Source organism: Dysidea avara, chromosome 3, assembly GCF_963678975.1.
Source record: "Dysidea avara chromosome 3, odDysAvar1.4, whole genome shotgun sequence".
In the NCBI taxonomy this organism is placed as follows: domain Eukaryota; kingdom Metazoa; phylum Porifera; class Demospongiae; order Dictyoceratida; family Dysideidae; genus Dysidea; species Dysidea avara.
The window spans coordinates 29,552,554-29,579,134 of NC_089274.1; the positions used below are offsets into that span (position 1 = coordinate 29,552,554).

The following is a 26,581-nucleotide window of genomic DNA, read 5'->3' on the forward strand; positions in this document are numbered from 1 at the left end:
TACTTTGTCTTCAGCAGAGTTGGTGGCTGGTTACAGGAAGTGGTGCCCCTACTGAGTAGATGAACCGGTGTCATGACAGTTTTTGTGATCCACACAAGTACAAGTCAATACAAGAAATCTATCAGTTCAGTAGTGTTGTTCATTATGAGTTGAAAAATTCTTATGTGTGGGTTGTGTGGCACATGATGCTGCAGTCCCACAATCAATAAATGCATCGTAGCTAGAGACTAGTATGGAGCGATTGTAGACTGATAAGCTATTGTATATACATACAGATAAGAGTTAACAACTGTAGTTAGCCATGCAATGCACTGGAAAGCAACAATTTGATGAATTAACCCACACAGGTTGTTCACTGGACTAGGTGTACAGGTAATGGGCTTGCCCGGGCATCATGCTTGGGCTAGATACACTCCTGGCGATTGGTCACCCTGGGCTCTCTGTGGGCTATTAGTCATGTGCCTCAAACCATAGGTCAGTATATATAACCTAACTACAGGTAAGTATATTCCCAGGTAGGTACGTATATATATATATTGAGGTGTGTAGACCTAATCTGCAACTGGCGGCTGCTGCTTTGAAGTTTCATGTGATCGTGATGTATATATATATATATATATATATATATATATATATATATATACATACATACAGTGCAGGTAGCTAATTGTAACAGACGTAGCACAGGCTTAAATTCACAGTGGCTCCTAGCTACTGTATTTCCATGGCATTTTAGGGAGTGTTTGTTGCCATTCCGGTGGCATTCTGTCTCAGATTCACCAGTGTTTTGTGATGGCATTTCATCACTAAACAAAATGCCAGAACTCTTTTAACACCTACTGTAGTTATTGTAATCTATTTGAATTGTTAAATTGCAACTAAAATTGTTTATATTAGGTATGTGAAAGTAAACAGCTATCAAGTCACAGTAACAAAGATAAATTAATTAAAGCAATTGCTAAAATTTTAAAAGCTTCACAATCATTTATGAGATCAAAGAAGGTAAGCCATTGTTGTACATAGAAGCTTACATAAGTATAGATGTGCAATACATACATATGAATCTGAAGTTTACAGTACAACACACAATACCATGTTAGAAACTTAAATAGTTAGTACTTTTAGCTGTATGCATATATGTGGTAAAATTGATAGCATTTCACTAATCTACTACCTTCATTGTATATAAATTTAATAGATATAGCAATAATACCTTTCAGTTAAATTTATTTGTAGCTCATTCTTTAGACTACATGCATGAAGTAAATGATATCTTTTAGGATGAATGCAGTTTTGTTAGTCTGAGAGATGTTGAACGAGCGATGATAGTGTTTCAGTGGTTTTATGACAAAGATATCACTTTTCAAAATCTATTGAATAAGGAGGACCGTGAGGTACGTATTGTTATTTTATTTTATATGTGTATACATACATACATACATACATACATACATACATACATACATACATACATACATACATACATACATACTATAATTATTCAGATGTTTATACATTTATTTATCTTATTGTTACAGATAATGAATCGTGAAACGAGAAGTATGGTAATGACCTTAGCTGTTTGCTATCATGCAAGAATTCAGCAACGAGAAGAATTTGAGATGACCATTTGTGCAAAATTTCATAAATTTGCACCTTTAATGGATTTAATTGACAAAGGAAAATTTCAAAGACAAATTTCAAGGTTTATGTTTATAATGTATTTATTTAACAACATGCACACACATACATCGCAGTCACATTAGGACACAAGATAGTGTGTTGTGTAGCTGAGGAAAGCTAATGCATCTGGCTGGACATGTGACAGACAAGTGTGTATTTTACAGGAACCAAGAAAATGTGCATTTGTACCTCAGTAATGGCTGAAAAGAAATAGCCAATTTTTTTCTGTGAAATATCCCTTTGGGGTGGGAAATCTTTCATAACCAAATTGGTTTAGCCAAGATAGGTATCTTTTATCTTCCGTTAATTTTCCTACACGGCACTTGCAAAATTGCCATAACTTATGCAAGCCTTATTGGATTCTTTTCAAATTTGTGCAGATTGGTATAAGTGGTGCTGATATTCAAGATTTACAAGTGTGATTTTTTGTCATGCTTGCAGGGTAACTACTGGCATAAACAAGTTAAAAATCAGTATGCAGATAAACTGACCATCGTAGCATGGACCTTTTGTGATTTGAAAGTACTGCGAGTATGAGCTAAGGAGATATAAAGCAGAAAGCAAAAAATGTGGAACAAGCTACTCTAATAGAGCAGTCACTGTGAAGTTAAAAAAACCTTCACAAAAAGCATCGAAAAACAATTGTCCAGTGTTCAATCTAAGAACCTCTGTACCTATATGCCCAAACCCTTTACCACTCTGCCACTGTTACTGTTCAACTGCCACTATTACTGTTGATAACTGATATTTTCTGCCAACAAAAATGTATTTTAAAGTGCTCTATATCTCTACAGCTTTCAGGGTATGATTTTATCACAAATGAAGCCAGTCATACCCAAGAACATAGCACACAATGCTGCTCTGAAAGAGAATGTCTTCATGATGCTAGTTTGTATTGAATTGAAAATTCCATTGTTTGTTATTGGAAAACCAGGAAGCTCAAAATCACTGGCCAAGTCGATTATTGAGAATTCAATGCAGGGAGCCTCATCAACTGTTTCATTGTGCCGTCAGCTTAAGCAGGTTTGTATTATAAATTATTTTTAGTCTTTGCTAATCTATGGAGTTTCTTTATTCAGGTAAAGCTATTTTCCTACCAGTGCAGTCAGCACTCCACACCTGAAAGTATTTTAGAAGTCTTTAGCAGTGCTAAGAAATTTCAAGAAAGCAAGGATGTTAAACAGTTTGTATCAGTGGTTGTTCTTGATGAAGTTGGTCTTGCTGAGGATTCACCAAGTCTGCCATTAAAGGCACTGCATCCACTACTGGAAGATGGTACTAGTGGGGCTGATGCCAATGTTCAGGTATTTTCCCTTAGAAAATAGAAATGTGTAGCTCCTATGAATATAAGTAAATTAGTAACTGCATTAGAAATAAATTTGTGATAGTGCATGCATGACTTTTACACTAGAAACATACCCAATCCCTAAATTCTGGTGACATTCCAAGAGACTGGTAACAGCAAATGTAATTCCCACTTTTACTAAAAGGGATCGCAGTAATCCAAGCAACTATAGACCCATTTCCTTAACGTCAGTGTGTTACAAGTTACCGAACACATACTGTATCACCATATATCAAAACATTTTGAAAATAATCATATTCTGATTAATCAACAGTTTGGTTTCCATCCTAGCCACTCATGTGAAGCACAACTTATCTCTGTTGTTGTAGATATTCAGAGGACATTAGACCAAGGTTCTCAAGTTGATGTAATATTTATAGATTTTAAAAGGGCTTTTGATTCCATCCCACACCAAAGACTACTTTACAAACTTCATCATTACAGAATTCAAGGGAAAGCACTTCAGTGGATAAATGTTTGGTTGACACAGGTGTAGTTATCAATGGTCATGAATCCAACTTTGTTAAAGTTCTATCTGGTGTCTCCCAAGGCACAGTACTTGGACCTTTGATGTTTCTAGCATACATAAATGACATCACTACAGAGGTTTCTTCTAAGATATGATTGTTTGCTGATGGCTGCATTCTCTACCGGACAATTACTTGTGAACAGGACCATTTACAGCTTCAATCAGATTTTAATCTTATAGTAAAATGGACAGAAATGTGGCAGATGGGTTTGAATGTCAGTAAATGTGCAATTCTTACATGTAGTAGACTATTATCACCATCCTCCTTTGTTTACACTATTGGCAATCTCCCTTTAACGTGTGTTTCTCAGCATCCTTTTCTGGGTGTCACATTTGATTCAAGTATGTGCTTCACTCTTCACATAGAAAATATTGTTCTAAAAGGCACAAGAATGCTAAACTAGAATACGCATCATCAGTATGGGACCCATATGTTCAGAACTCTATTAATTCTATAGAAATGGTACAAAGACAAGGTGCTCGATGGGTAACATCCAACTACGATTGGAATAGTAGTGTTACATCTATACTTGAAGACCTTCAGTGGCCCACCTTATCACATCAACACATGATTTCAAGAGTAAAAATGTTCTATAACTCTATTAATGATCACTCAGCCTTGAAGGTTTTTGTTGTATAACTATTGATTTTTGTAACTTCCTGTGGGCTGGTCCCCTGGACATATCAGTTATTCTGTGTAATAAAAAACAGTGTATTCTTACATAAAATATCTGCTACCTTTTGCAGTTATGTGCTTAATTAACCTTTTATATTTCACAATGAATTTTCAATTCTTTTTGCTATACATACATATAGCACATTGAAAGAGAACAGAGAGTTTCCTTCATTGGAATATCCAACTGGGCACTTGATCCTGCCAAAATGAACCGTGGTGTGATGATTACTAGGGGTATACCTGATGAGAATGAATTAGAACAAAGTGCACGGTGAGCTAGACTTAAGACATCTTTATTTGGCTTTCATATCATTTTATTATTAGGGGTATTTGTTCCACTGAAGACAAGGATCCAGTGAGGGACAAACTAGAGCCATTCTTTGTACCTCTTGCACAAGCGTATATGGAAATATCTGAAAAGCAACCACGAGAATTCTTTGGACTAAGAGATTTTTACAGGTACAATCAATGTGGTGTAGATCAACGCACTAGTAGGTTGTGTGGCCAAGAAAGAGGGCACAATAACAGGAAGAAAGAGAATGCAATATTTGCAGATCTTGTCCGTTCTCCTAATTAGGCCATTTTTGTATTGGAGCTGCTCACCAGGTAGAGCAGGCCACATATCAAATTTGGGCACTGTGACAATTACTATAGCTATTTCTTAAATTTACACTAGCAAGGTTTCCTGCCTTTTTGTTCAAGGCCTATTTTTTTATTTTTTTTGCATGCTTTACAAAAATTACTATAAACACATATCTGTGCCATGAAATCTGTCGTACATAAAGGGCATGTTAAGTTGAAATTATGGCCAAAAGCAGTCTAATAAATATTTACAGAGTTATGTGTGGATAATTGTTTGCATAAGAAATAAAAGCATTTATTTGTCACAGCTACAGGATAAACCTCTTATGAAAATAAATTGAAAATTGGTCTGAACATAGGTTATGCGATATGTATGCCCGACAGCCACTGAGGGCATGCATAGCAGGCAAAAGCGTGAATGTCCTGCGTAACCGTGTTACAGCTAGTACATATATATGTAACATTCTGATCCATAGCAGGCTAATAGCTGGTACCAGGTGATCAATCATGCAAGCTAATATGAGTGCAACCACTGGATATATTGTATTTATATGCCTGAAAATTTTGATCATGGGTACGCACTGGCTACATTTGGCTATGATAAATGGACAAATCCTAGAGATATCATGAAGAATTTCGGTAAAGTATGTTTAATGTTTTAATAAGTGTTAGGGGTCATCCATTATTTTCAGCCTTTACGCAAGAGTACAAAGAGTACGCTAGGGGGGAGGGGGTTAAATCACATGTATGCTTATAAACTGATGAATAATCATCGTGTATATACTGTACATAGTATCAACATTTATACAGTATGCTTTGTGAAGGAGGGAGGGGGTTAGAAAAAAGAGTACTCTTTGTATGCTTGCATAAAGACTGAAAATTATGGATGGTCCCTTATTGAATCATATATGGCATAATTATGGAGTTTACTAAAGCCTAAATGAGTAAGCTTACTAAATTGTAGAGTGGTTATTTCATGTGTATTTCATATTATCAGTAATTTGGGTGTGGTCCATATTCAAAAATGTACGAAAACACTTGTGAATAAATTATAGCACTAGTTCTCACCTTAAGCCCTACATTAGGCTTTCCAATTGAGTGGCTTTCGTGACCAAATCCAAGTCTTGCATACTATTCACATAAGTATTTACCAATCCCCACAATCAATTTGGCCTTAACATGTATATAATCGGCTGGCCAGTTGTAGCCCAGGCTACATTCAGATATAGCCCGGGTAAGCCACCAACTGGGCTGCATTGCAACTGTAGCCTGGGAAGTTCTTTAATCTGGGGTGTGAAAGTGTTACATCCATTAATTGTAGCACTGCCTTTGGGGGTTAAAATTTTGGAACAACAGCTGCATATTTACAAGACAAAACCAAAAACTTTGTCAATAGTAGAACAGTTGCCAAGATGTAAGAATATCAAAGAAACTGTCCAAGGTTCAACTCTGGGCCTATACACTAAACACTCAAACCATTAGTCATTCAGCTAATGCTGCCAGTGATGTATGCATGCTGAATAAATTGGTAGTGGTCTCAGCCAAAGACAGAGTTGCTATGGTTGCATTTTCAAAGGCACCCATCAAGCACATTTTGGCAATACATTGGCTTTTGGTTAATAAAGGATTAATTTTGTGTCTTTTCTATTATATCTTCCAAATATAGATTAATAGAGCTACCAATAAAACTCCAGAACATCCTGTGTATGCTGAATTACAAGTCTAAAGTAGTAGAGTGTTACAGTGTAGAAATTATATTATGCAATATAACTCCAACCATACCTTCTCCCTTCTAATGTCATCATTTTGTCTGTAAAATAAGAAAAGTATCAAAGGTTTTTTCAGTATATATAAATATAGAAAGAAGTGATATCTATATGATAATATCCTAGCCGTAAAAGCAGAGTGTGGCCTTTAAAGTGAGGTTTGAGTCAAAGCTAGCAGCCAAGGAATGGCTGTAGGGATGCTAATTTACCAGTTTTAATAATGGCTTGACAACCTGGTTTGTTGAAAGGTAGTATCCTTTCTTCACAGCTTTGCTGTTTTAGGCATGGGTACGTATACATTTGTGTAATGCAATTGTAGAACACACAGATTGAGTATGTTACAGTGATCTTATTACAGTCATACATATCAGAATAGCTATCACTAATACAGTTAGATGTTATAATTAAAGCTTACTGTACATATTTTGGTAGCCTGATTAAAATGTTGTACTGGATGGTTGAGAAAACTAAGGAGATTGAAGAAACTGAAGTGGTTAAAGGAGGTGTTGTAGTTAAAGAAACTGAATCAACATATTCTTCTCTAACGCAAGAGCAGCTACTTTATGCTGTGAAACGCAACTTTGATGGCTTGGATGAATTTTTAGATGAAAATAGTCTCAAAAGAATCTTTATTGATAAGTGCAAAAAAGTTGGCATCACGAGTTCAACTGATAAACAAAACAAGGTAACTTGTATAGATTTTATCTAGCAATGCATACACTGTACCTAGTACTATATACGTATATACTACATTGCTATGAATACAGTAGGACCTCGATTATCCGAATCTTGATTATTTGAACCCTCAATTATCCGTACAGTATAAGTGACTGCTCTATTAGAGTATTTCGTCATTAGGTGAACGTTCTATTAGAGTGGTGTATGTTCTATTAGAGTAGTTGAACAGAACTCTATATAAATGAATGGGCTTCATTTATCCGAACAAATTCATTTATGTGAACACTTTTATAATTGAACTGGCACACAGGTGTTCGGATAAGGGAGATCCTACTGTACTACATTGCTATGAATATGAGAATTCATCTTTTGTCTTACGTGTATGTATTTAGCTTAAAAAGGTCCATTAAAGCATTGCAAGAGACATGTGCAGTACTTATTACACCACTCAGTGAATTTTTGTCACTTAATATCCACTTAATGATCCCTACTACTGTATAATATGGACATTAAATGTTTGTGTTTTTCCACCAAAATATCAAGTCTCACCTTTCCTTAACAAGGACTTTGAAATATAACCACCCAAAATGCAGTCAGAGCAACCCAAAACACTTTCACTGAGTCTCTATTTGACTGACCTAAGTTTTCTATTGACTGTAATTAACTGTGTACCTAACTAACTGATACCTTCAGCCAAGCATAATTCAGCCATCATATAGTACAGTAGTACTGTATATTAGGGACCATGAAGAGTTGGGCTTTTCAAGCCAAATATATCACCCTAAACCAGCCTCAATTTCCCTTCATGACAGCTTTGCAGCATTGGTTAAAGCTCAGAAATGTCTTCGGACAAACCCCAAACCCTTCCAAAAAGCTTCTTTGGAATTTTAAACATTTCTATTTAACAGAATTTTACACTGACTGACCAACTAACTAACTGATGCCTCCAGCCAAGCATAACTCAACAATGGATAAGGCTCATGGAGAGTTTGAAAAACCTTATTTCGTTTCTGTAGCCCCTATGGTATGTGCATTTTTTTAACTGTAACAAACCTCACCATATTTATACACTAGTGTAAAAATAATTTTAAAAATTGAAACATGGGAATAGAGATCGCTGAAAAAAGTAAAGAAACAAGAGTCAAACAAGTCAGCATGTTAAACACACAGAGATCTCTATTTCAACTCAATGGATATGTTAGAAACTAATGAAAAAACAGTAGTTTCTCCATAAATCAGGGGCACATAAGTGCTGAGAATATGCTTCTGTATAAATGTTTATTTGGGTCCACTTAGGTAAGTAGATTATGAATTATTAATAATAAACAATTCAAAAATGTGTGATTATGCTGGGTTTTTGCAGATCTGGTCACATATCAAGACTCACGATAGTGTGTCGTGCGGCCCAAGAAGCCGGCGCGCCACACCGTGAGTATATTAACAGGAAGAAAGAAAATGCAATTTTCACACCTATGTAGCTCTGTGATCCCTTATCCGATTGGAACCAAATTTAATAGAGACGTGCCGCCCAGTTAGGCGAGTCTACATACCAAATTTGAAGAAAATCGCTCCAGCCATTTCCGAGATACGAGCGAACAAAATTTCGTTTTAATTTCTTCGTTTTTTTCTTCTTCTACTTCTTCATTTCGCACACTTCGCAAAATCCGCCATAAAACACGAATGCGTGCTCGGATCGGGCTGAAATTTTGCACACTTAAAGGGCTCATTAAGCCGGATCTCCGTACCAACTTTGGTAGGAATCCGATGAATATTCACGAAGTTATGACCGATTATTTGCGTAAAATAAGGTCGAAGGTCTGTCACGCCTACAGGGTAAACCCCTTGGAGGAATCAGTTGAAAATTGATATGTAGATAGAGCAACTATCGTATGAGTGCCTTTGTGTGGTTTGAAAGGAATCGGAATAAAGACCATGGAGATATGACACAAAACCCAACCTGTGTCAAAATTACGCGATCGATTTTTATGAATAAAAAAAACTATTAGTTTTCATGTCTACCAGGCACACCGCTTAGAGCAATGAGCTGAAAATCAGTATGTAGCTGGAATAATCATCATGGAAAGTTCTTGCAGTAGTACAGAAGAATCGGATTACAAATCACTGAGTTATGATTCGAAAGGCAACTATGTGCAGCAAATGCGAGATCGAGATACTCTAATAGAACAGTCACCCTAATAAAGCATTCAGCTGCATGTATAATTTACTCAGTTATATTACATTGCAAGTTATTCTGTAGGGAATTCAGCTACAAACAAGTCACCCTGTAGTCAGATCAGCTAGAAGAAGGTACCTAATAGAAAGTTCAGCTACAAAGAAACCATCATGTAGAGAGTTCAGCTGAAATAAATCACCCTGTAGAGAATTCAGCTACAAACAAATTGCCCTGTAGAGAGATCAGCTAGAAGAAGTTACCTTGTAGAGAGTTCAGTTACAAAGAAACAATCATGCAAAGAGTTTAGATGCAAACAAATCACCCAGTACTCAGAAAGTTCCGCTATCAACAGATCACACTATAGAGAGTTCAGTTAGAAACAAGTCATCCTGTAGAGAGATCAGCTAGAAGAAGTCACATTGTAGAGAGTTCAGTTACAAAGAAACAATCATGCAAAGAGTTTAGCTGCAAACAAATCACCCAGTAAAAAGTTCCGCTATGAACAGATCACACTGTAGAGAGTTCAGTTAGAAACAAGTCATCCTGTAGAGTATTCAGCTAGAAGAAGTTACATTGTAGAGAGTTCAGCTACAAACAAATCACCCTGTAGATAGTTCAGCTAGAAACAAGTCACCCTGTAGAGAGATCAGCTAGAAACAAGTCACCCGTAGAGAGTTCAGCTAGAAGAAGTTACATTGTAGAGAGTTTAGCTACAAAGAAACTACCATGTAGAGAGTTCAGCAGCAAACAAATCGCCCTGTAGAGAATTCAGCTACAAACAAATCACCCTGTAGAGAGTTCAGTTAGAAACAAGTCACCCTGTAGAGAGTTCAGCCAGAAGAAATTACGTTGTAGAGAGTTCAGCTACAAAGAAACTACCATGTAGAGAGTTCAGCTGCAAACAAATTGCCCTGTAGAGACAAACACATCATCCTGTAGAAAGATCAGCTAGAAGAAGTTACCTTGTAGAGAGTTCAGCTACAAACAAATCACCCTGTAGAGAGTTCAGCTAGAAGAAGTTACATTGTTGAGAGTTCAGCTACAAACAAATCACCCTGTAGATAGTTCAGCTAGAAACAAGTCACCCTGTAGAGAGATCAGCTAGAAACAAGTCACCCTCTAGAGAGTTCAGCTAGAAGAAGTTACATTGTAGAGAGTTCAGCTACAAAGAAACTACCATGTAAAGAGTTCAGCAGCAAACAAATCGCCCTGTAGAGAATTCAGCTACAAACAAATCACCCTGTAGAAAGATCAGCTAGAAGAAGTTACCTTGTAGAGAGTTCAGCTAGAAACAAATCACCCTGTAGAGGGTTCAGCTACAAACAAGTCACCCTGTAGAGAGTTCAGCTAGAAGAAGTTACATTGTAGAGAGTTCAGCTACAAGAAACTACCATGTAGAGAGTTCAGCAGCAAACAAATTTCCCTGTAGAGAATTCAGCTACAGACAAATCACCTTGTAGAAAGATCAGCTAGAAGAAGTTACCCTGTAGAGAGTTCAGCTAGAAACAAGTCACCCTGTAGAAAGATCAGCTAGAAACAAGTCACCCTGTAGAGAGTTCAGCTAGAAGAAGTTACATTGTAGAGAGTTCAGCTACAATGAAACTACCATGTACAGAGTTCAGCTGCAAACAAATTGCCCTGTAGAGAATTCAGCTACAAACAAATCACCCTGTAGAAAGAACAGCTAGAAGAAGTTACCTTGTAGAGAGTTTAGCTGCAAACAAACCACCCAGTAAAAAGTTCCGCTATGAACAGATCACACTGTAGAGAGTTCAGTTAGAAACAAGTCATCTTGTAGAGACATCAGCTAGAAGAAGTTACCTTGTAGAGAGTTCAGTTACAAAGAAACAATCATGCAAAGAGTTTAGCTGCAAACAAATCACCCAGTAAAAAGTTCCGCTATGAACAGATCACACTGTAGAGAGTTCAGTTAGAAACAAGTCATCTTGTAGATAGATCAGCTAGAAGAAGTCACTTTGTAGAGAGTTCAGCTACAAAGAAACCACCATGTAAGAGAGTTCAGCTGCAAACAAATCACCTGTAGAGAGTTCAGCTAGGAACAAGTCACCCTGTACAGAGATCAGCTAGAAACAAGTCATCCTGTAGAGAGTTCAGCTAGAAGAAGTTACATTGTAGAGAGTTCAGCTACAAACAAATCACCCTGTAGATAGTTCAGCTAGAAACAAGTCACCCTGTAGAGAGATCAGCTAGAAACAAGTCACCCGTAGAGAGTTCAGCTAGAAGAAGTTACATTGTAGAGAGTTCAGCTACAAAGAAACTACCATGTAGAGAGTTCAGCAGCAAACAAATCGCCCTGTAGAGAATTCAACTACAAACAAATCACCCTGTAGAAAGATCAGCTAGAAGAAGTTACCTTGTAGAGAGTTCAGCTAGAAACAAATCACCCTGTAGAGGGTTCAGCTACAAACAAGTCACCCTGTAGAGAGTTCAGCTAGAAGAAGTTACATTGTAGAGAGTTCAGCTACAAGAAACTACCATGTAGAGAGTTCAGCAGCAAACAAATTTCCCTGTAGAGAATTCAGCTACAGACAAATCACCTTGTAGAAAGATCAGCTAGAAGAAGTTACCTTGTAGAGAGTTCAGCTACAAACAAATCACCCTGTAGAGAGTTCAGCTAGAAAAAAGTCACCCTGTAGAAAGATCAGCTAGAAACAAGTCACCCTGTATAGAGTTCAGCTAGAAGAAGTTACATTGTAGAGAGTTCAGCTACAAAGAAACTACCATGTACAGAGTTCAGCTGCAAACAAATTGCCCTGTAGAGAATTCAGCTACAAACAAATCACCTTGTAGAAAGATCAGCTAGAAGAAGTTACCTTGTAGAGAATTCAGCTACAAACAAATCACCCTGTAGAGAGTTCAGCTAGAAAAAAGTCACCCTGTAGAAAGATCAGCTAGAAACAAGTCACCCTGTATAGAGTTCAGCTAGAAGAAGTTACATTGTAGAGAGTTCAGCTACAAAGAAACTACCATGTACAGAGTTCAGCTGCAAACAAATTGCCCTGTAGAGAATTCAGCTACAAACAAATCACCTTGTAGAAAGATCAGCTAGAAGAAGTTACCTTGTAGAGAATTCAGCTACAAACAAATCACCCTGTAGAAAGATCAGCTAGAAGAAGTTACCTTGTAGAGAGTTCAGCTACAAACAAATCACCCTGTAGAGAGTTCAGCTAGAAACAAGTCACCCTGTAGAGAGATCAGCTAGAAACAAGCCACCCGTAGAGAGTTCAGCTAGTAGAAGTTACATTGTAGAGAGTTCAGCAGTTTAGCTGCAAACAAATCGCCCTGTAGAGAATTCAGCTACAAACAAACCACCCTGTAGAGAGTTCAGCTACAAACAAGTCATCCAGTAGAGAGATCAGCTAGAAGGGTCACCTTGCAGAGAGGTCAGCTACAAAGAAATCACCCTGCTTCATCTTTTCTTCTTCCTGTAGTAAAGAAAAAATGACAGGCTATAAAGCCCTAAAGGCGGCCATAGGCCAGCTTTGGGGTATACAAATACAAAAAGAAGTGAAATCTAATCCAAAACAGCCAAGCTGTAAAAAAAGAGTGCGGCCCTGAGAAAGGCTATGGTGAAAAAAGATGTGAAATCCAAGGTGGCGGCCAAGAAATGGCTGTGATGGTAGGTTAATGGTAAAAAATTTAATAACAACAATTCAGGTGAATTTGGGACCCCTTGGTCTTGGCACAGAATTCACCTGAATTGTCGTTATTAAAATTTTTACCATTAACCTACCATCACAGCCATTTCTTGGCCGCCACCTTGGATTTCACATCTTTTTTCACCATAGCCTTTCTCAGGGCCGCACTCTTTTTTTACAGCTTGGCTGTTTTGGATTAGATATAAATTCTCTGTACACATTTCAAACATTTGAGTTACATGGAGAAGTGTTTAGTCAGCTACCAAATAGAGATCTCTGTGTGTTTAACATGCTGGCTTGTTTGACCCTTGTTTCTTTACTTTTTTCAACAATCTCTATTCCCTTGTTTTAACTTTTAAAATTATTTTTACAGTAGTTTTTTTTTTACTTTTTATAAATCCATTTATGAATAGCTAACATGGTAATAAGAGGTGCTGGTGGTGCTTGATATTACACAGTACTAAACATGTATATCAAGTTAGTCATCATGTACAGTAGCTGTTAAGTAGTCAGCTAATTTTATAGTTGGCAAACACCAACGCATTGTTTCCTTACTATTGAATGTATTTTGTACTATATACAGCTTTGATATATCCAGTATAGTATGGCTTCTGGTTTATCATATAGCGTGCACACTTGTGCAACTATGTGATCACAGTAAGTCAAGTGTGCAGTGGTACACAGCAACATTGTTGCTCTGGTATGAACTTAATATACTGTGGTTAATATAGGTAATGATATAGGGTTTCCAAATGAACGTGTTAACATGAATAGATTGCATACTATGTATTAACACGTTGGTTACCCTTGCAGAGACTAAGCCAAAAGATCGATGGCTAAGTGAACCTACAAGAAGCAAATTTGCTTGAGAATGGATGTTATCATTGTAATATGCATTTAAAAAAAGGTCATGGACGTAAAGAAAGACATAGGAAGGAAAGTTATGTAGTTTTTATACACATTTTGCTCTAGTCCTGTGGAAAAAAAAATAAGATGAACAAAATAGGTTATTTTAAAAAGTACTTTTGTTGGTTCCTTTTGCCTTCATATTTTCCAGTGGATCTATACTTGTTCCAAATTAACTTCTAAGGCTTCTTTTGTGGTTGCGAGAGCCTAAGGTGGTGTTTAGGTGTGTGTTCTATTAGGATTTTAGCAAAAAACATAGGCAATCTCTTATGAACCACTACTGTGGTTCATGATATAAAAATGTCAGTTACACACAAAACGCTGAATGTCTTTTTAACACAGTGCGCCAGCCTGAAGCTTCCCCTTGCAAAATCATGTCAGCTGGAAGGCTATTCCAGATATCCGCAGCTGTAGTCAGCCAACTGCATTTGAATCTATCTAGTTTTCTTATATTACAGGGGTTGATAAAGCGAAAGTTTGTTTATGATGCAGTAGACATGAGCATTTCTTCATAAAACCATCTTCATACGTATATGTGCAAGTGACAACAGGGCTACAACTATACCTTGGTTGATTTGTCAATATTTTAAGCCAAATCATAATGCTGTAGACTAAGGAAGTAATGGCTACAAACATAAGTTCCTGTAGTTACAATCAGTCGCTGTACAAATCAATCTCCTTGCTCTTCCAACTGCCTAGTACCATGATTCCAAAACTACTCCCTGAAGCTTTGGTGATCTATTCCTTGGACACTAGAGATATTGCTGAGAAAATAAAGAAGACTTTGGAAGTTGTGCTAACAAGGCAGGTTTTTTGCTGAGTCAGCAACATATTTAAATAACACAATAATAGTTTAGCAGATAAGAAGAGCGCAAACTATTTGTTTAAATACTGTTCAATTTTTGCACTGTTTTAGGTGTTACATCCTGATTGTGATCCGCTGGCACTGATTACGGCGAGTTTGAGTACTAGAGATACAACCTGGCATGGGTAAGGATAAAACTACATATACTTTACTAGTCAATCATTTGTGTTTTTACATGTGTTATCCAGATAATTTTGTTACAGGGAGAGTCGCTATTTGCTTTTCATGACTGAAAATTTTGCAGCCTTAAGAGTTTTACAGCAGCACTTACTTCAAGATAAAGGGCAACCACCATACGTACTATTTGGTAGCAGCTTTCCCAAAGACATGGAATACACACAGGTTAATTGCTGTTGAAGCAGTTTATAAGTATATATGTGTGTGTCCAGATCTGCCATAATCATGCAAGACTAATTTTACAATACAAAGCATTGATAGCGATGGGTAACATAATTGTGTATTGTTAGAAAATTCTGTAAAAATATAAAAGCTTTGTTCTTTGTAAAGGAAAGGTCTAATGATGACATCATCTTATTTGCCTACTCAAAAGTAGTTCAAAATCTTTAGTTTGTAGCAGTAGACCATCGGGAGTGTAAGTTATGGGCATTTGTTTATGTCATGTCAGAGAAATAGTATGCATTTGATCTTTCTTTACTTTAATGATTTTCGGCTGTAACTCCAAAAGTTGAGGCTAGATCTTCACCAGAGCATAAAATTTTTATCATTAACCTACCATCACAGCCATTTTTTGGCCGCCACCTTGGATTTCACGTCTTTTGTCACCGTAGCCTTTTTGGGGGCCACACTCTTTTTTTACAGCTTGGCTGTTTTGGATTAGATATACTAATAACGACAATTCAGGTGAATTTGGTGCCACTTGGTCTTGGCACCAAATTCACCTGAATTGTCATTATTAAATTTTTTACCATTAACCTACCATCACAACCATTTCTTGGCCGCCACCTTGGATTTCACATCTTTTTTCACCATAGCCTTTTTGGGGGCTGCACTCTTTTTTTACAGCTTGGCTGTTTTGAATTAGATATTACTTCTTTTTGTATGTATACCTCATTTTTTAACCTATCTTTTTTCTTTACCACAGGAAGAAGTAAAGCAGATATTAAATACTTTAACTATTTTTGATGTTATCAGTAATTATACAAATTATATAAATACTAGTTTATTAAAAAATATAAATTTAAAAATGAAGTAGAGATTCAAGTGATAAAAAGTAGTGAAACAACAGATGAACGATGGTAGCTATTACAGCATAGCTTGGTGGGAAATCCCCACTTTGACATGATATAACAATTATTCTATGTTCAATGCCAAAGTAGATATTTCCCACTGAGCTATACTGTAATAGCTACCATCGTTCATCTCTTGTTTCACTACTTTTTATCGTTTGAATCCCTACTTCATTTTTAAATTTATAATTTGTAATATACTAGTTTGTTTAGTTTTTTGTTAAAGCATACAGCTAGCTATAACAAGTGAGTGTTCTATTAGGGTGACTGTTGTATTAGAGTATCTCGAGTCAGCTTGCAAAATGTGTGCTTGCCCAAAAAAAAAGGTGTGGTCATCATGGTTTCGATCGATTATTAGAGTATCTCGAGTCAGCCTACCAACTTGAAGGTGTGTGGTCACTATTAAAAGAGAGATGTCCGTTATAGCGTAAAAGGGGTGTGATCATTGTGGTCTCGATCGATAGATCGATAATGCGTAGAATAAAGAATGGGCAGGATCTTGAGACCTATCGTAAAGATACAGGTAGCTATCCCGAGCTATCTAGTACTGGTACTTCCGTACAGTAGCATAGTATAGTCTAAACACCTTAAATAATTTTGTGGCGTCTATTATGCTGCTTAAAGAAAGTGTTGATACGAAAAATTAATGCCTCGATATGGTTTCATTGGATGAAGAAGAAGACAAGCAGCCTGATTGAAGATAAAAGAAAAGACAAGGCGCAGAGGGCACACACTTGTCGGAACCCCAAAAGACACATCCCACTGGTGAGTTTGTTATTGTGGCGTAAAATTGTGGCCGAGCATTGCTTTGTTTGGCCTCTAGGCTTGCGACCGTGGTCAGTGAGTGAGTGAGTGTGTGAGTGAGTGAGGCAGACGAAATTTTGAGTTGTGATGATTAATTTAAAATTCTATATCCGGCCGCCTGTAAGCATTTTCTTGTTTTTAATGCTACATTTGATGCTAATATTATTCCGTAAAGGTGATTTTCGTCGCATAAGATGTTTGTAAGCTGGTTTTTAAAAGGCGGAATTTTTGGCAGTTCACGTCATTTCGGGCAATCCCTACTTAAACAGTACTACTGTACTGTTTGATATTTATTACATGCCAATTATTTCCCACAGGATAATTTGTTTGCAGCTGATCTCTCTACCGGGTGACTTGAAATGTAGCTGAACTCTCTACAGGGTGATTTGTGTGTAGCTGAACTCTCTACAGGATTCTCTCTACAGGGTGACTTGTTTCTAGCTGAACTCTCTATAGGGTTATCTGTTTGTAGTTGAACTCTCTACAGGGTGATTTGTTTGTAGCTGAACTCTACAGGATGATTTTTTTGTAGCTGAACTCTCTACAAGATGATCTGTTTGTGGTCAAAATCTCTACAGGATGATTTGTTTGTAGCTGAACTCTCTACAGGGTGATCTGTTACATGGTAATTTTTTTGTAGCTGGACTCTCTACAGGGTGACTTGTTTCTAGCTGATCTCTCTATAGGGTATCTTGTTTGTAGCTGAACTCTCTACAGGGTGAATTGTTTGCAGCTGAACTCTCTACAGGGTGGTTTCTTTGTAACAAAACTCTCTACAAGGTATCTTCTTTTAGCTGATCTCTCTACAGGGTGACTTGTTTCTAGCTGATCTCTCCGCAGGGTGAATTGTTTCTAGCTGAACTCTCTACAGGGTGATTTGCTTGTAGCTGAATTCTCTACAAGGTGATGTCTTCTAGCTGATTTCTGTACAGGATGACTTGTTTCTAGCTGATCTCTCTACAGGGTGACTTGTTCTAGCTGAACTCTCTACAGTGTGATCTGTTTGTAGCTGAGCTCTCTCTTGTTTCTAGCTGATATCTCTAAAAAGATAATTATAACTAGTTTGTATAGCTGAACTCTTTACAGGGTGGTTTTTTGGTTGCTGAACTCTCTACACGGTGACTTGTTTGTATCATAATTCTCTACAGAGTGACTTGTTTGTAGCTGAACTCTCTACAGAGTGACTTACTTGTAGGTGATCTCTATAGGGTAACTTGTTTATATAGATGAACTCTCTACTGGGTAGTTTCTTTGTAGCTGAACTCTCTACACAGTGACTTGTTTGTAGCTGAATTCTCAACAGAGTGACTTGTTTGTAGCTGAACTCTCTACAGGGTGACTTGTTTATAGCTGAACTCTCTACAGGGTGACTTGTTTATAGCTGAACTTTCTTCAATGTGACTTGTAATGTTCTGAATCTCTACAGTGATATATTTGTAGCTGAACTCTCTACAGGGTGACTTGCTTGTAGCTGAATTGTCTATACGATTAACTGTTTGTAGCTGAACTCCCTACAGAATAACTTGCAATGTAATATAATTCTATAATGGAGTAAGTTATAAACGTAGCTGAATGCTCTATTAGGATGCTGTTCTATTAGAGTATCTCGATCTCGCATTTGCTACACGTAGTTGGCTTTCGAATCATAACTCAGTGGTTTGTAACCCGATTCTTCTGTACTACTGCAAGGACCTTCTACGGTGATTATTCCAGCTACATACCGATTTTCAGCTCATTGCTCTAAGCGGTTTGCCTGGTAGGCATGAAAATTATTGATATTTTTATTCACGAATTTCGATCGCACAATTGTTACACACCTTCGGTTTCGAGTCATATCTCCATGATCTTTATTTCGGTTACTTTCAAACCACCAAACCGCTTCAACTCATTCTATGAAGTGGTTTACCCTGTAGGCTTGACAACAAATCAATCTTTTTTTATGTGAATAATTGGTCATAAATCCTGAACCATTCATCGGATTTGCACCAAATTTGATACTAAGATTCTCCTTTTGACTCCCTTTATGTGTGCCAAATTTCAAGGCGATCGGATACGTGTTGTGTTTTATAGCAATTAATGTGAAAAGACGGAGAAGAAAAAAAATGAAGAAAAAAGATGGAAAATTTGGCTGTTCGTATGTTGGAAATGGCTGTTGCGATTTCCTTCAAATTTGGAATGTGAACTCCCCTAACTGGCAGGCAACTCTGCAGCAAATGTGGTTCCAATCAGAGAAGGGATCACCGAGATACAAAGGTGTAAAAATCACATTTTCATTCTTCCTGTCAGTATACCCACAGTGTGGTGCTCCAGCTTCTGGGCCGCACGACACACTATCGTGTGTCTTGATATACTCTACCCATCAAGTAGTTGAAAATGCACATCAATATGAAATATTTATCATTTCATTATAGCATTATTAGATTACTTGATAAACTAAACTATATTATATAATGTCTACTATGCAGCGACCTAATAATCATAAATGGTGTGAAGGTTAACCCAAGATTCCAATCTGCTTTAAGTATACAAGTGTTTATGTGGTTATTAATAACTGGTGGCAAGCCACAACATCCAGTTTCCTCTGATGTATGTGGGGATGGAAATTTTCATCCCTTAAACTATTATAAATTCTTACTGTTTATGTTTGGAGGATAGTTAGATGGTACTGAATAGGGGTGTAGGGGTTTCCAAGAAATTCAGGGACCCCCTCCCTTGAAATATAGGTTTCAACAAGAACCAAACAATCATTTTGTAGCAGCAGTAGTGAGTAACAATATGCAGTGCAGCACAACAATATTTTTATAATAACATGAACTCGAACTTACATTCATCTCTCAGGAAAGGATATTATTTCTAGGAGATTTAGATACACTAATAGTAGATACTCTAATAGAGCAGTCACATATACTTTATTAGAGGATTCTTTTAAATACCCATTTGTATAAGAAGAGGAGTTTATCATTGGAAATGATATGGCACAGCAAAACCATGTCTACTGCCAGTATTTACTCTGTCTTTGTAGCAGTATTTGATTTGTAGCAGTATTTGAAAAGCAAACTACAGATAACAGTATTGGGATCATTTGATAGATTCATGGTCTCAGTCTATAGTCAGTTCACGTTCACCTTTCTTGTTAATAACCCTTGTTACATGGACCAGCCACCCAAATATTTGGTAGTGCTGTGAAATCCTTTAAAAGCCAGAACCATTTATCAAAAGAGCACTTTGATGGGGCTCAGGTGAACACAAACCAACTATAGTAGTGCTGAAATGAATAACAATTTTTACTATTCGAATAGTTGTGAACAAAACGACCAAATATTTGATTATTCTTTAAGCTTATACTACTATTTAATAAGTACTGAAACCTTTTGTTAGGGAGCAGGGTAAAGCCTAAGAGCTATTTCTATCTTTTCTAAATGGAATTTTTACAGCATAGATACATCACTTCATTCGCAATCTAAAGTTTCGAGGCTGGCTTTTCCATCTGAATACATTGCACAAAGTGCTAACACTTATTCGAATGCTGTTTTAACAAATCGAATAGAGTCATGCTGACTGCATAGTCAAACAACCGAATAATCGTTTCAGCACTAAATTATAGGCAGTCTTAGTAGTTTCAATATTGAGCTATTCTTGTCAGTATTGGAATATGATTTTGGCTGTATGGGGTATTAAATTTCAAGGTTTTTCATTTCCAAGAATTTTATAGACCAGACATTGTAGCATTTACTATAGGGTGATGGAAAACTGAGTGTGACCTTGTATATATATTTAGTCATGAGGATAGATAGACCTTCTGCACTTATCACATGGGTGTACAAGATGCACACTTAATCCTTTGTTAAATTAATATTTTGACTATTAATAAATGTAGCTAAGTTACTCCATTTTTCATGTCTGCAAATATTTGTATCTACCCCCATAATGTAGCTATTTGCCAGAGGATATACAATATGCTATCATGTTAATGTACTAATTCATACATGAAATAATAGCTATCTGTTGAGATTTGAACCATTAAAATAGTCAAAATTTCTGCTGGGGGCTTCACCCGCAGACCCCTGCATTTGTAACTCAGTATTGCTATTGGAAATCCTTTGAAAAATGCTGGCTACACTCCAGTTGTGTACAACATTACATAAGAGAACATCACATACGTATATGTACACACATGCACGTATATACATAATATACATGTGATGGACACTGCTTATTGTGTTAGGTGTGCAGAAACATTAATCAGATCAAGATATGTATGGAAACTGGCAGAACTGCAATTCTGCTGAATTTAGAAAATCTGTATGAAAGTTTATACGATGTCTTAAATCAGGTAATCAATGTGTGATATCTCTAGTATAATTTACTACAATAATCTGTTACAGTATTACACCAAGCTACGTGAAAACAGGTATGTTGATCTGGGTTTGCAAAGTCATCGTATCAAATGCAGAGTAGATGATAAGTTCAAGTATGTCTTGATGTGTTACATGCATGCTGACTTACTTATGTACCATTGCAACAGAATGATCCTTATAGCTGAGAAGGAAACAGTATACAGAGATTTCCCAACTCCGCTGATCAACAGACTTGAAAAGCATTATGTGGTTACTTCAACAATTCTTACTGATGCACAAAAGCGTATTATGGAAAAACTGATAAAATGGACTGAAGATTTTGCTACCTTGACTGAAATTAAAGAAAGGTTAGTATGTATTTTGTATTGACGACAGCATTACTGTCTAGCTACTTCAATTCAAGAATGCCATGTAGGTAGTATGTACATACCATGCAATCATCTCTTTTGTGATACAGTACATCATCACTAATTAAAGTATTTTTATTATCCAAGATGCAAGTTACTGCTAAATTTGAGAAATGTCCACAGTTGTGTACGGGGTAATGTTTTAACATTCTTTGAAATCCTAGATCTTTTATTACATTTCTATACTGTTTGCACTTCAGTAGTGTACCAAAATTTACAATAAAACTCAGCTAGTTTAAGACAAGTTTTTGTTGATAAATTTGTCTACAGTGGGACCTCTTCTAACAAACTCTCTGAATTACAATATAAGAACACAATAGAAAAAAATTCCTAATAAGTGCACATATTTAGTTCCAACTGGTTTGGCTTCATACATTTTTGCTGGTTAAAACAAAAAAATTCTATATTGCAGCAAAAACAGGCCAAAAGTTCCAGTATCCATTACAGAAAGAGGTTCCTCTATATTACAAACAAAAATTGATTCTCTTTTGTCTTTTATTAGTACAAGTGTAAGCAAAAACTAAATATTTACATTTTAGATCATAGATATAAAAAGCAAAGAAACAAGGGAGGTCTTTTATACCTACAGCTATAGTAGTGGACATTTAATTCCTACTTCAGTCATATGCAGCCTATCAATAGTATAACCATGATTTAAATGTCCACTAGTATAGTTGCAGGTATAGAAGACCTCCCTTGTTGCATTGCTTTTTATTTCTAAATTAAAGTTTCTAATTTTTACTGGTACCTGCTTGTTGACTTTCTTTTAACATAATTTTTGACCGGTGCATCGGTGCACTGCATCAAAAAAAAGAATGGCACCAGATAGTAGTGTTGCACCGATATGCATTTTTTTACATTTGCCTATACCAATTATTTGCCTATTCCTGTAACCAATATGCCGATATTTACCGATATTCTTCAATTCTTCAGAACAGAGGTGGGGGAGCGGAAAATCACCTAAAGTTTATGTGTATAAACTGCATTTGTAATGCTAATGTAATCAATCAATGTAATTAATTGCGTAGGCGGCCGACTTTTACAATGTTTTATACAGTTTTGCTACTATCTCCTTTCATGGAAAAGGAAGCCAAGTAGTTATAAAACAGCTAAGCCAGCTTATCAAACAGTGTTTTTAGTGGGACTACAGACCCTATGTGAAGAGTGATCAACTAATTGCGTGGGCAGCCGATAAATATACTCAGCCTATTATAGCCTTGCAACCATACTTGTGCAAACAGACAAGCCAAAACAGTTACAGCAAACCACTTACTGCTACATTCACCACCTTCTTTACTTTCACCTGTTCATTGCCATTGATCTAACAATTGATTGTGGGTTTCGGTTAATCGGCAAATTATTTCTGCTTCGTAGCCGATACCGATACTTGTAAAATTAGCTAATATCGGTTGTTACCGATAATTCAACCGATTATCGGTGTAACACTAGCACCAGACACATTATAAAAATTAATTGCATTACTGAACTGTCAATTACTGAAACATAAAGTGCCTACGAAAATTATGACTGAACATGCACCCTGACTATGAAATAGCTAAATAGCATTACAAATACAGAATAGTACTAGAAGCACCTCTGCAATCAATTCAGTTGCACTATGCACTGAAGCCATGACGTGTTATCATGAGAGAAAGAAACAGGACACAATGTATGTCCATGGTGCATGCAATGCAGCTGCTGTTGTTAGTGAAAAAGTACTAAGCAATGTAAAACAACGCAAGCCTAAATAGTAAAGTTATGCTTAGCTGAAGGCATCAGTACTTAGTCAGTCAGGCAGGTAGTGAGTTAGTAGAAATTCAGTTGAATTTCATAGGAAGGGTTTGGAGTTACTCTACAGGCATTTTTGGGCTCGATTATGCCTAACCAATATTTCCACCAAACTGGCATGAAGGAAAAGTTAGGCTGGTTTTTTGGGGCATTTATTTTGGGAAAGAAAGCCCAAACCTCTAATTAATGCTCTAAAATTTCTAGTTAATGCTCCCCATTAAACCATTTATTTGCTCCTTTGTTTATGTCATGTAAACCTATTTAATAGTAGTACAGTAATGTGTATTTCAGAAAACACTTATCAATTAGAAAAGTTCATATTCACATGGATGTAAACATAATTTTCTATGATCAGAATTCTGTTAAAATGTCCTATCAGTGCACCTGCAGATAGTGGCAGTAAATTTGTAATTAATTACTTTAAACAGCTTGTGTGGTAACAGTATTTTCATATTTCTATCCCACTGAAGTCCTACATCAAAGTAAAACACTGGGAGTATATGGTAGTTAAATCCCGGGAATGGTAGTTAAACCCCGGGAATGGTAGTTAAACTCCAGTACATATATGGAAGACAACACATTCTATTGAAAGAAGTGTAGTCAAAGCCTTACACATCAAGACACACGGTAGTGTGTCGTGCGGCCCAAGAAGCCGGCACGCAACACCTGTGAGTATATTGACAGGAAGAATGAAAACGCAATTTTTGCACCTCTGTAGCTCTGTGCTGCCTTGATGAAACAAGACAATTTTTGCTGTGGACATGCCCGCCAACGTCAGTACTCCACGTACCAAATTTGAGCGAAATCGCTTCAAGCATTCCCGCGATATGCGACCTAAAAAATTGGCTTAGTTTCTTCGTTTTTTGTTTCTTGTTTTTCTTCCTCTTTTTGCACACAAAAACTGCTATAAAACGCGAATGCCATATCCGATTGCCTTGAATTTGGCACACCGAAAGGGGGGTATAAAGGCACATCTCGGTACCAACTTTGGCTGGAGTACGATAAACAGGCAAAGAGTTATTAGCAATTATTCACGAAAAGTAACACCAATATGTTGTCATGCCTACAGGGTAAACCACTTACGGGAAGAAGCTGAGAATCGGTGGTGAATAGGTTAACTATTGAACCTCAAACTTTGTGTGGTTTGAAAGAAATCGAGCTAAAAACCAGGAAGATACAACGAAAAAACCAACAGTATATAGCAATTATGCAATCGAGATTAGCTAATAAAAAAACGACTACTTGCCACTCCTACCAGATAAACCGCTTAGGGTAATTCTTTGAAAATCGCTGTACAGATGGAGTAATCATCTTAGAAAGGCTCTTCAATGGTGTAGAAGAATCAGACTTAAAGTCACGGAGTTATACCACGAAATCCAACTTGGTGTAGCAAGTGCGAGATCGAGATACTCTAATAGAGCAGTCATCCTAATAGAGCAGTCACCCTGAAGAGAATTCAAGAGATCAGCTAGAAACAAGTAAGCTGTATAAAGATCAGCTACAAACAAATCACCCTGTAGAGAGTTCAGCTACAAACAATTCATCCTGTAGAGAGTTCAGCTAGAAGAAGTTACCTTGTAGGGAGTTCAACTACGGAAAGAGATAGTTCAGCTAGAAGAAGTTACCTTGTAGAGAGTTCAGCTACAAAGAAACCACCATGTAGAGAGTTCAGCTACAAACAAATCGCCCTGTAGAGAGATCAGCTAGAAGAAGTTACCTTGTAGAGAGTTCAGCTACAAACAAACCATCATGTAGAGAGTTCAGCTATAAACAAATCGCCCTGTAGAGAGATCTGCTAGAAGAAGTTACCTTGTAGAGAATTCAGCTACGAAGAAACCATCATGTAGAGAGTTCAGCTGCAAAAAAAATCACCTGTAGAGAGTTCAGCTACAAACAAATCAGCTGTAGAGAGTTCAGCTGCAAACAAATCACCTGTAGAGAGTTCAGCTACAAACAAATCACCCTGTAGAGAGATCAGCTAGAAGAAGTTTCCTTGTAGAGAGTTCAGCTACAAACAAATCACCATGTAGAAAGATCAACTAGAAGAAGTCACCTTGTAGAGAGTTCAGTTACAAAGAAACCACCATGTAGAGAGTTCAGCTACAAACTAGTGACCCTGTAGAAACATCAGCTAGAAGAAGTTACCTTGTAGAGAGTTCAGCTACAAACAAATCACCCTGTAGAGAGTTCAGCTGCAAACAAATCACCCTGTAAAGAGTTCAGCTACAAACAAATCACCCTGTAGAGAGATCAGCTAGAAGAAGTCACCTTGTAGAGAGTTCAGTTACAAAGAAACCACCATGTAGAGAGTTCAGCTGCAAACAAATCATCCTGTAGAGAGTTCAGCTAGAAACAATTCACCCTGTAGAGAGATAAGCTGTAAACAAGTGATCCTGTAGAGAGATCAGCTAGAAGAAGTTACCTTGTAGAGAGTTCAGCTACAAACAAATCACCCTGTAGAGTTCAGCTAGAAACAAGTCATCCTGTAGAGAGGCCAGCTAGAAGAAGTCACTTTGTAGAGAGTTCAGCTACTAAAAACCACCCTGCAGATAGTTCAGCTACAAACAAGTCACTCTGTAGCGAGATCAGGTAGAAGAAGCTACCTTGTAGAGAGTTCAGCTACAAAGAAACCATCATGTAGATAGTTCAGCTCTACGAACAGACCACCCTGTAGAGAGATCAGCTAGAAGAAGTCACCTTGTAGAGAGTTCAGCTGCAAACAAATCACCCTGTAGAAGACTCAGCTACAAACAAATCGCCCTGTAGAAAGATCAGCTAGAAGAAGTTACCTTGTAGAGAGTTCAGCTACAAAGAAACCATTCTGTAAAGAGCTCAGCTGCAAACAAATCACCTGTACAGAATTCAGCTACAAACAAATCACCCTGTAGAGAGATCAGCTAGAAGAAGTTACCTTGTAGAGAGTTCATCTACAAACAAATCACCCTGTAGAGAGATCAGCTAGAAGAAGTTACCTTGTAGATAGTTCAGCTACAAACAATTCACCCTGTAAAGAGATCAGTTAGAAGAAGTCACCTTGTAGAGTGTTCAGTTACAAAGAAATCACCATGTAGAGAGTTCTGTAATAAATATATGTAATATATATCAAGACACATGA

General features: G+C 37.0%; 1 protein-coding gene across 1 annotated transcript in view; it reads left to right on the top strand.

Annotated features, from left to right (window-relative positions):
- The window catches only part of LOC136250635 (E3 ubiquitin-protein ligase rnf213-alpha-like), a 486,640-nt gene that overhangs the window by 324,979 nt on the left and 135,080 nt on the right, over positions 1–26,581 (top strand). The window contains exons 54-66 of the mRNA XM_066042860.1: positions 898–1,002; positions 1,281–1,394; positions 1,539–1,705; positions 2,478–2,706; positions 2,763–2,987; positions 4,374–4,504; positions 4,558–4,692; positions 7,014–7,266; positions 14,914–14,987; positions 15,066–15,204; positions 21,139–21,246; positions 21,299–21,384; positions 21,439–21,618. Coding sequence (XP_065898932.1) covers positions 898–1,002; positions 1,281–1,394; positions 1,539–1,705; positions 2,478–2,706; positions 2,763–2,987; positions 4,374–4,504; positions 4,558–4,692; positions 7,014–7,266; positions 14,914–14,987; positions 15,066–15,204; positions 21,139–21,246; positions 21,299–21,384; positions 21,439–21,618 — 1,946 coding nt within the window. The remainder of the gene's footprint in view (positions 1–897; positions 1,003–1,280; positions 1,395–1,538; positions 1,706–2,477; positions 2,707–2,762; positions 2,988–4,373; positions 4,505–4,557; positions 4,693–7,013; positions 7,267–14,913; positions 14,988–15,065; positions 15,205–21,138; positions 21,247–21,298; positions 21,385–21,438; positions 21,619–26,581) is intronic.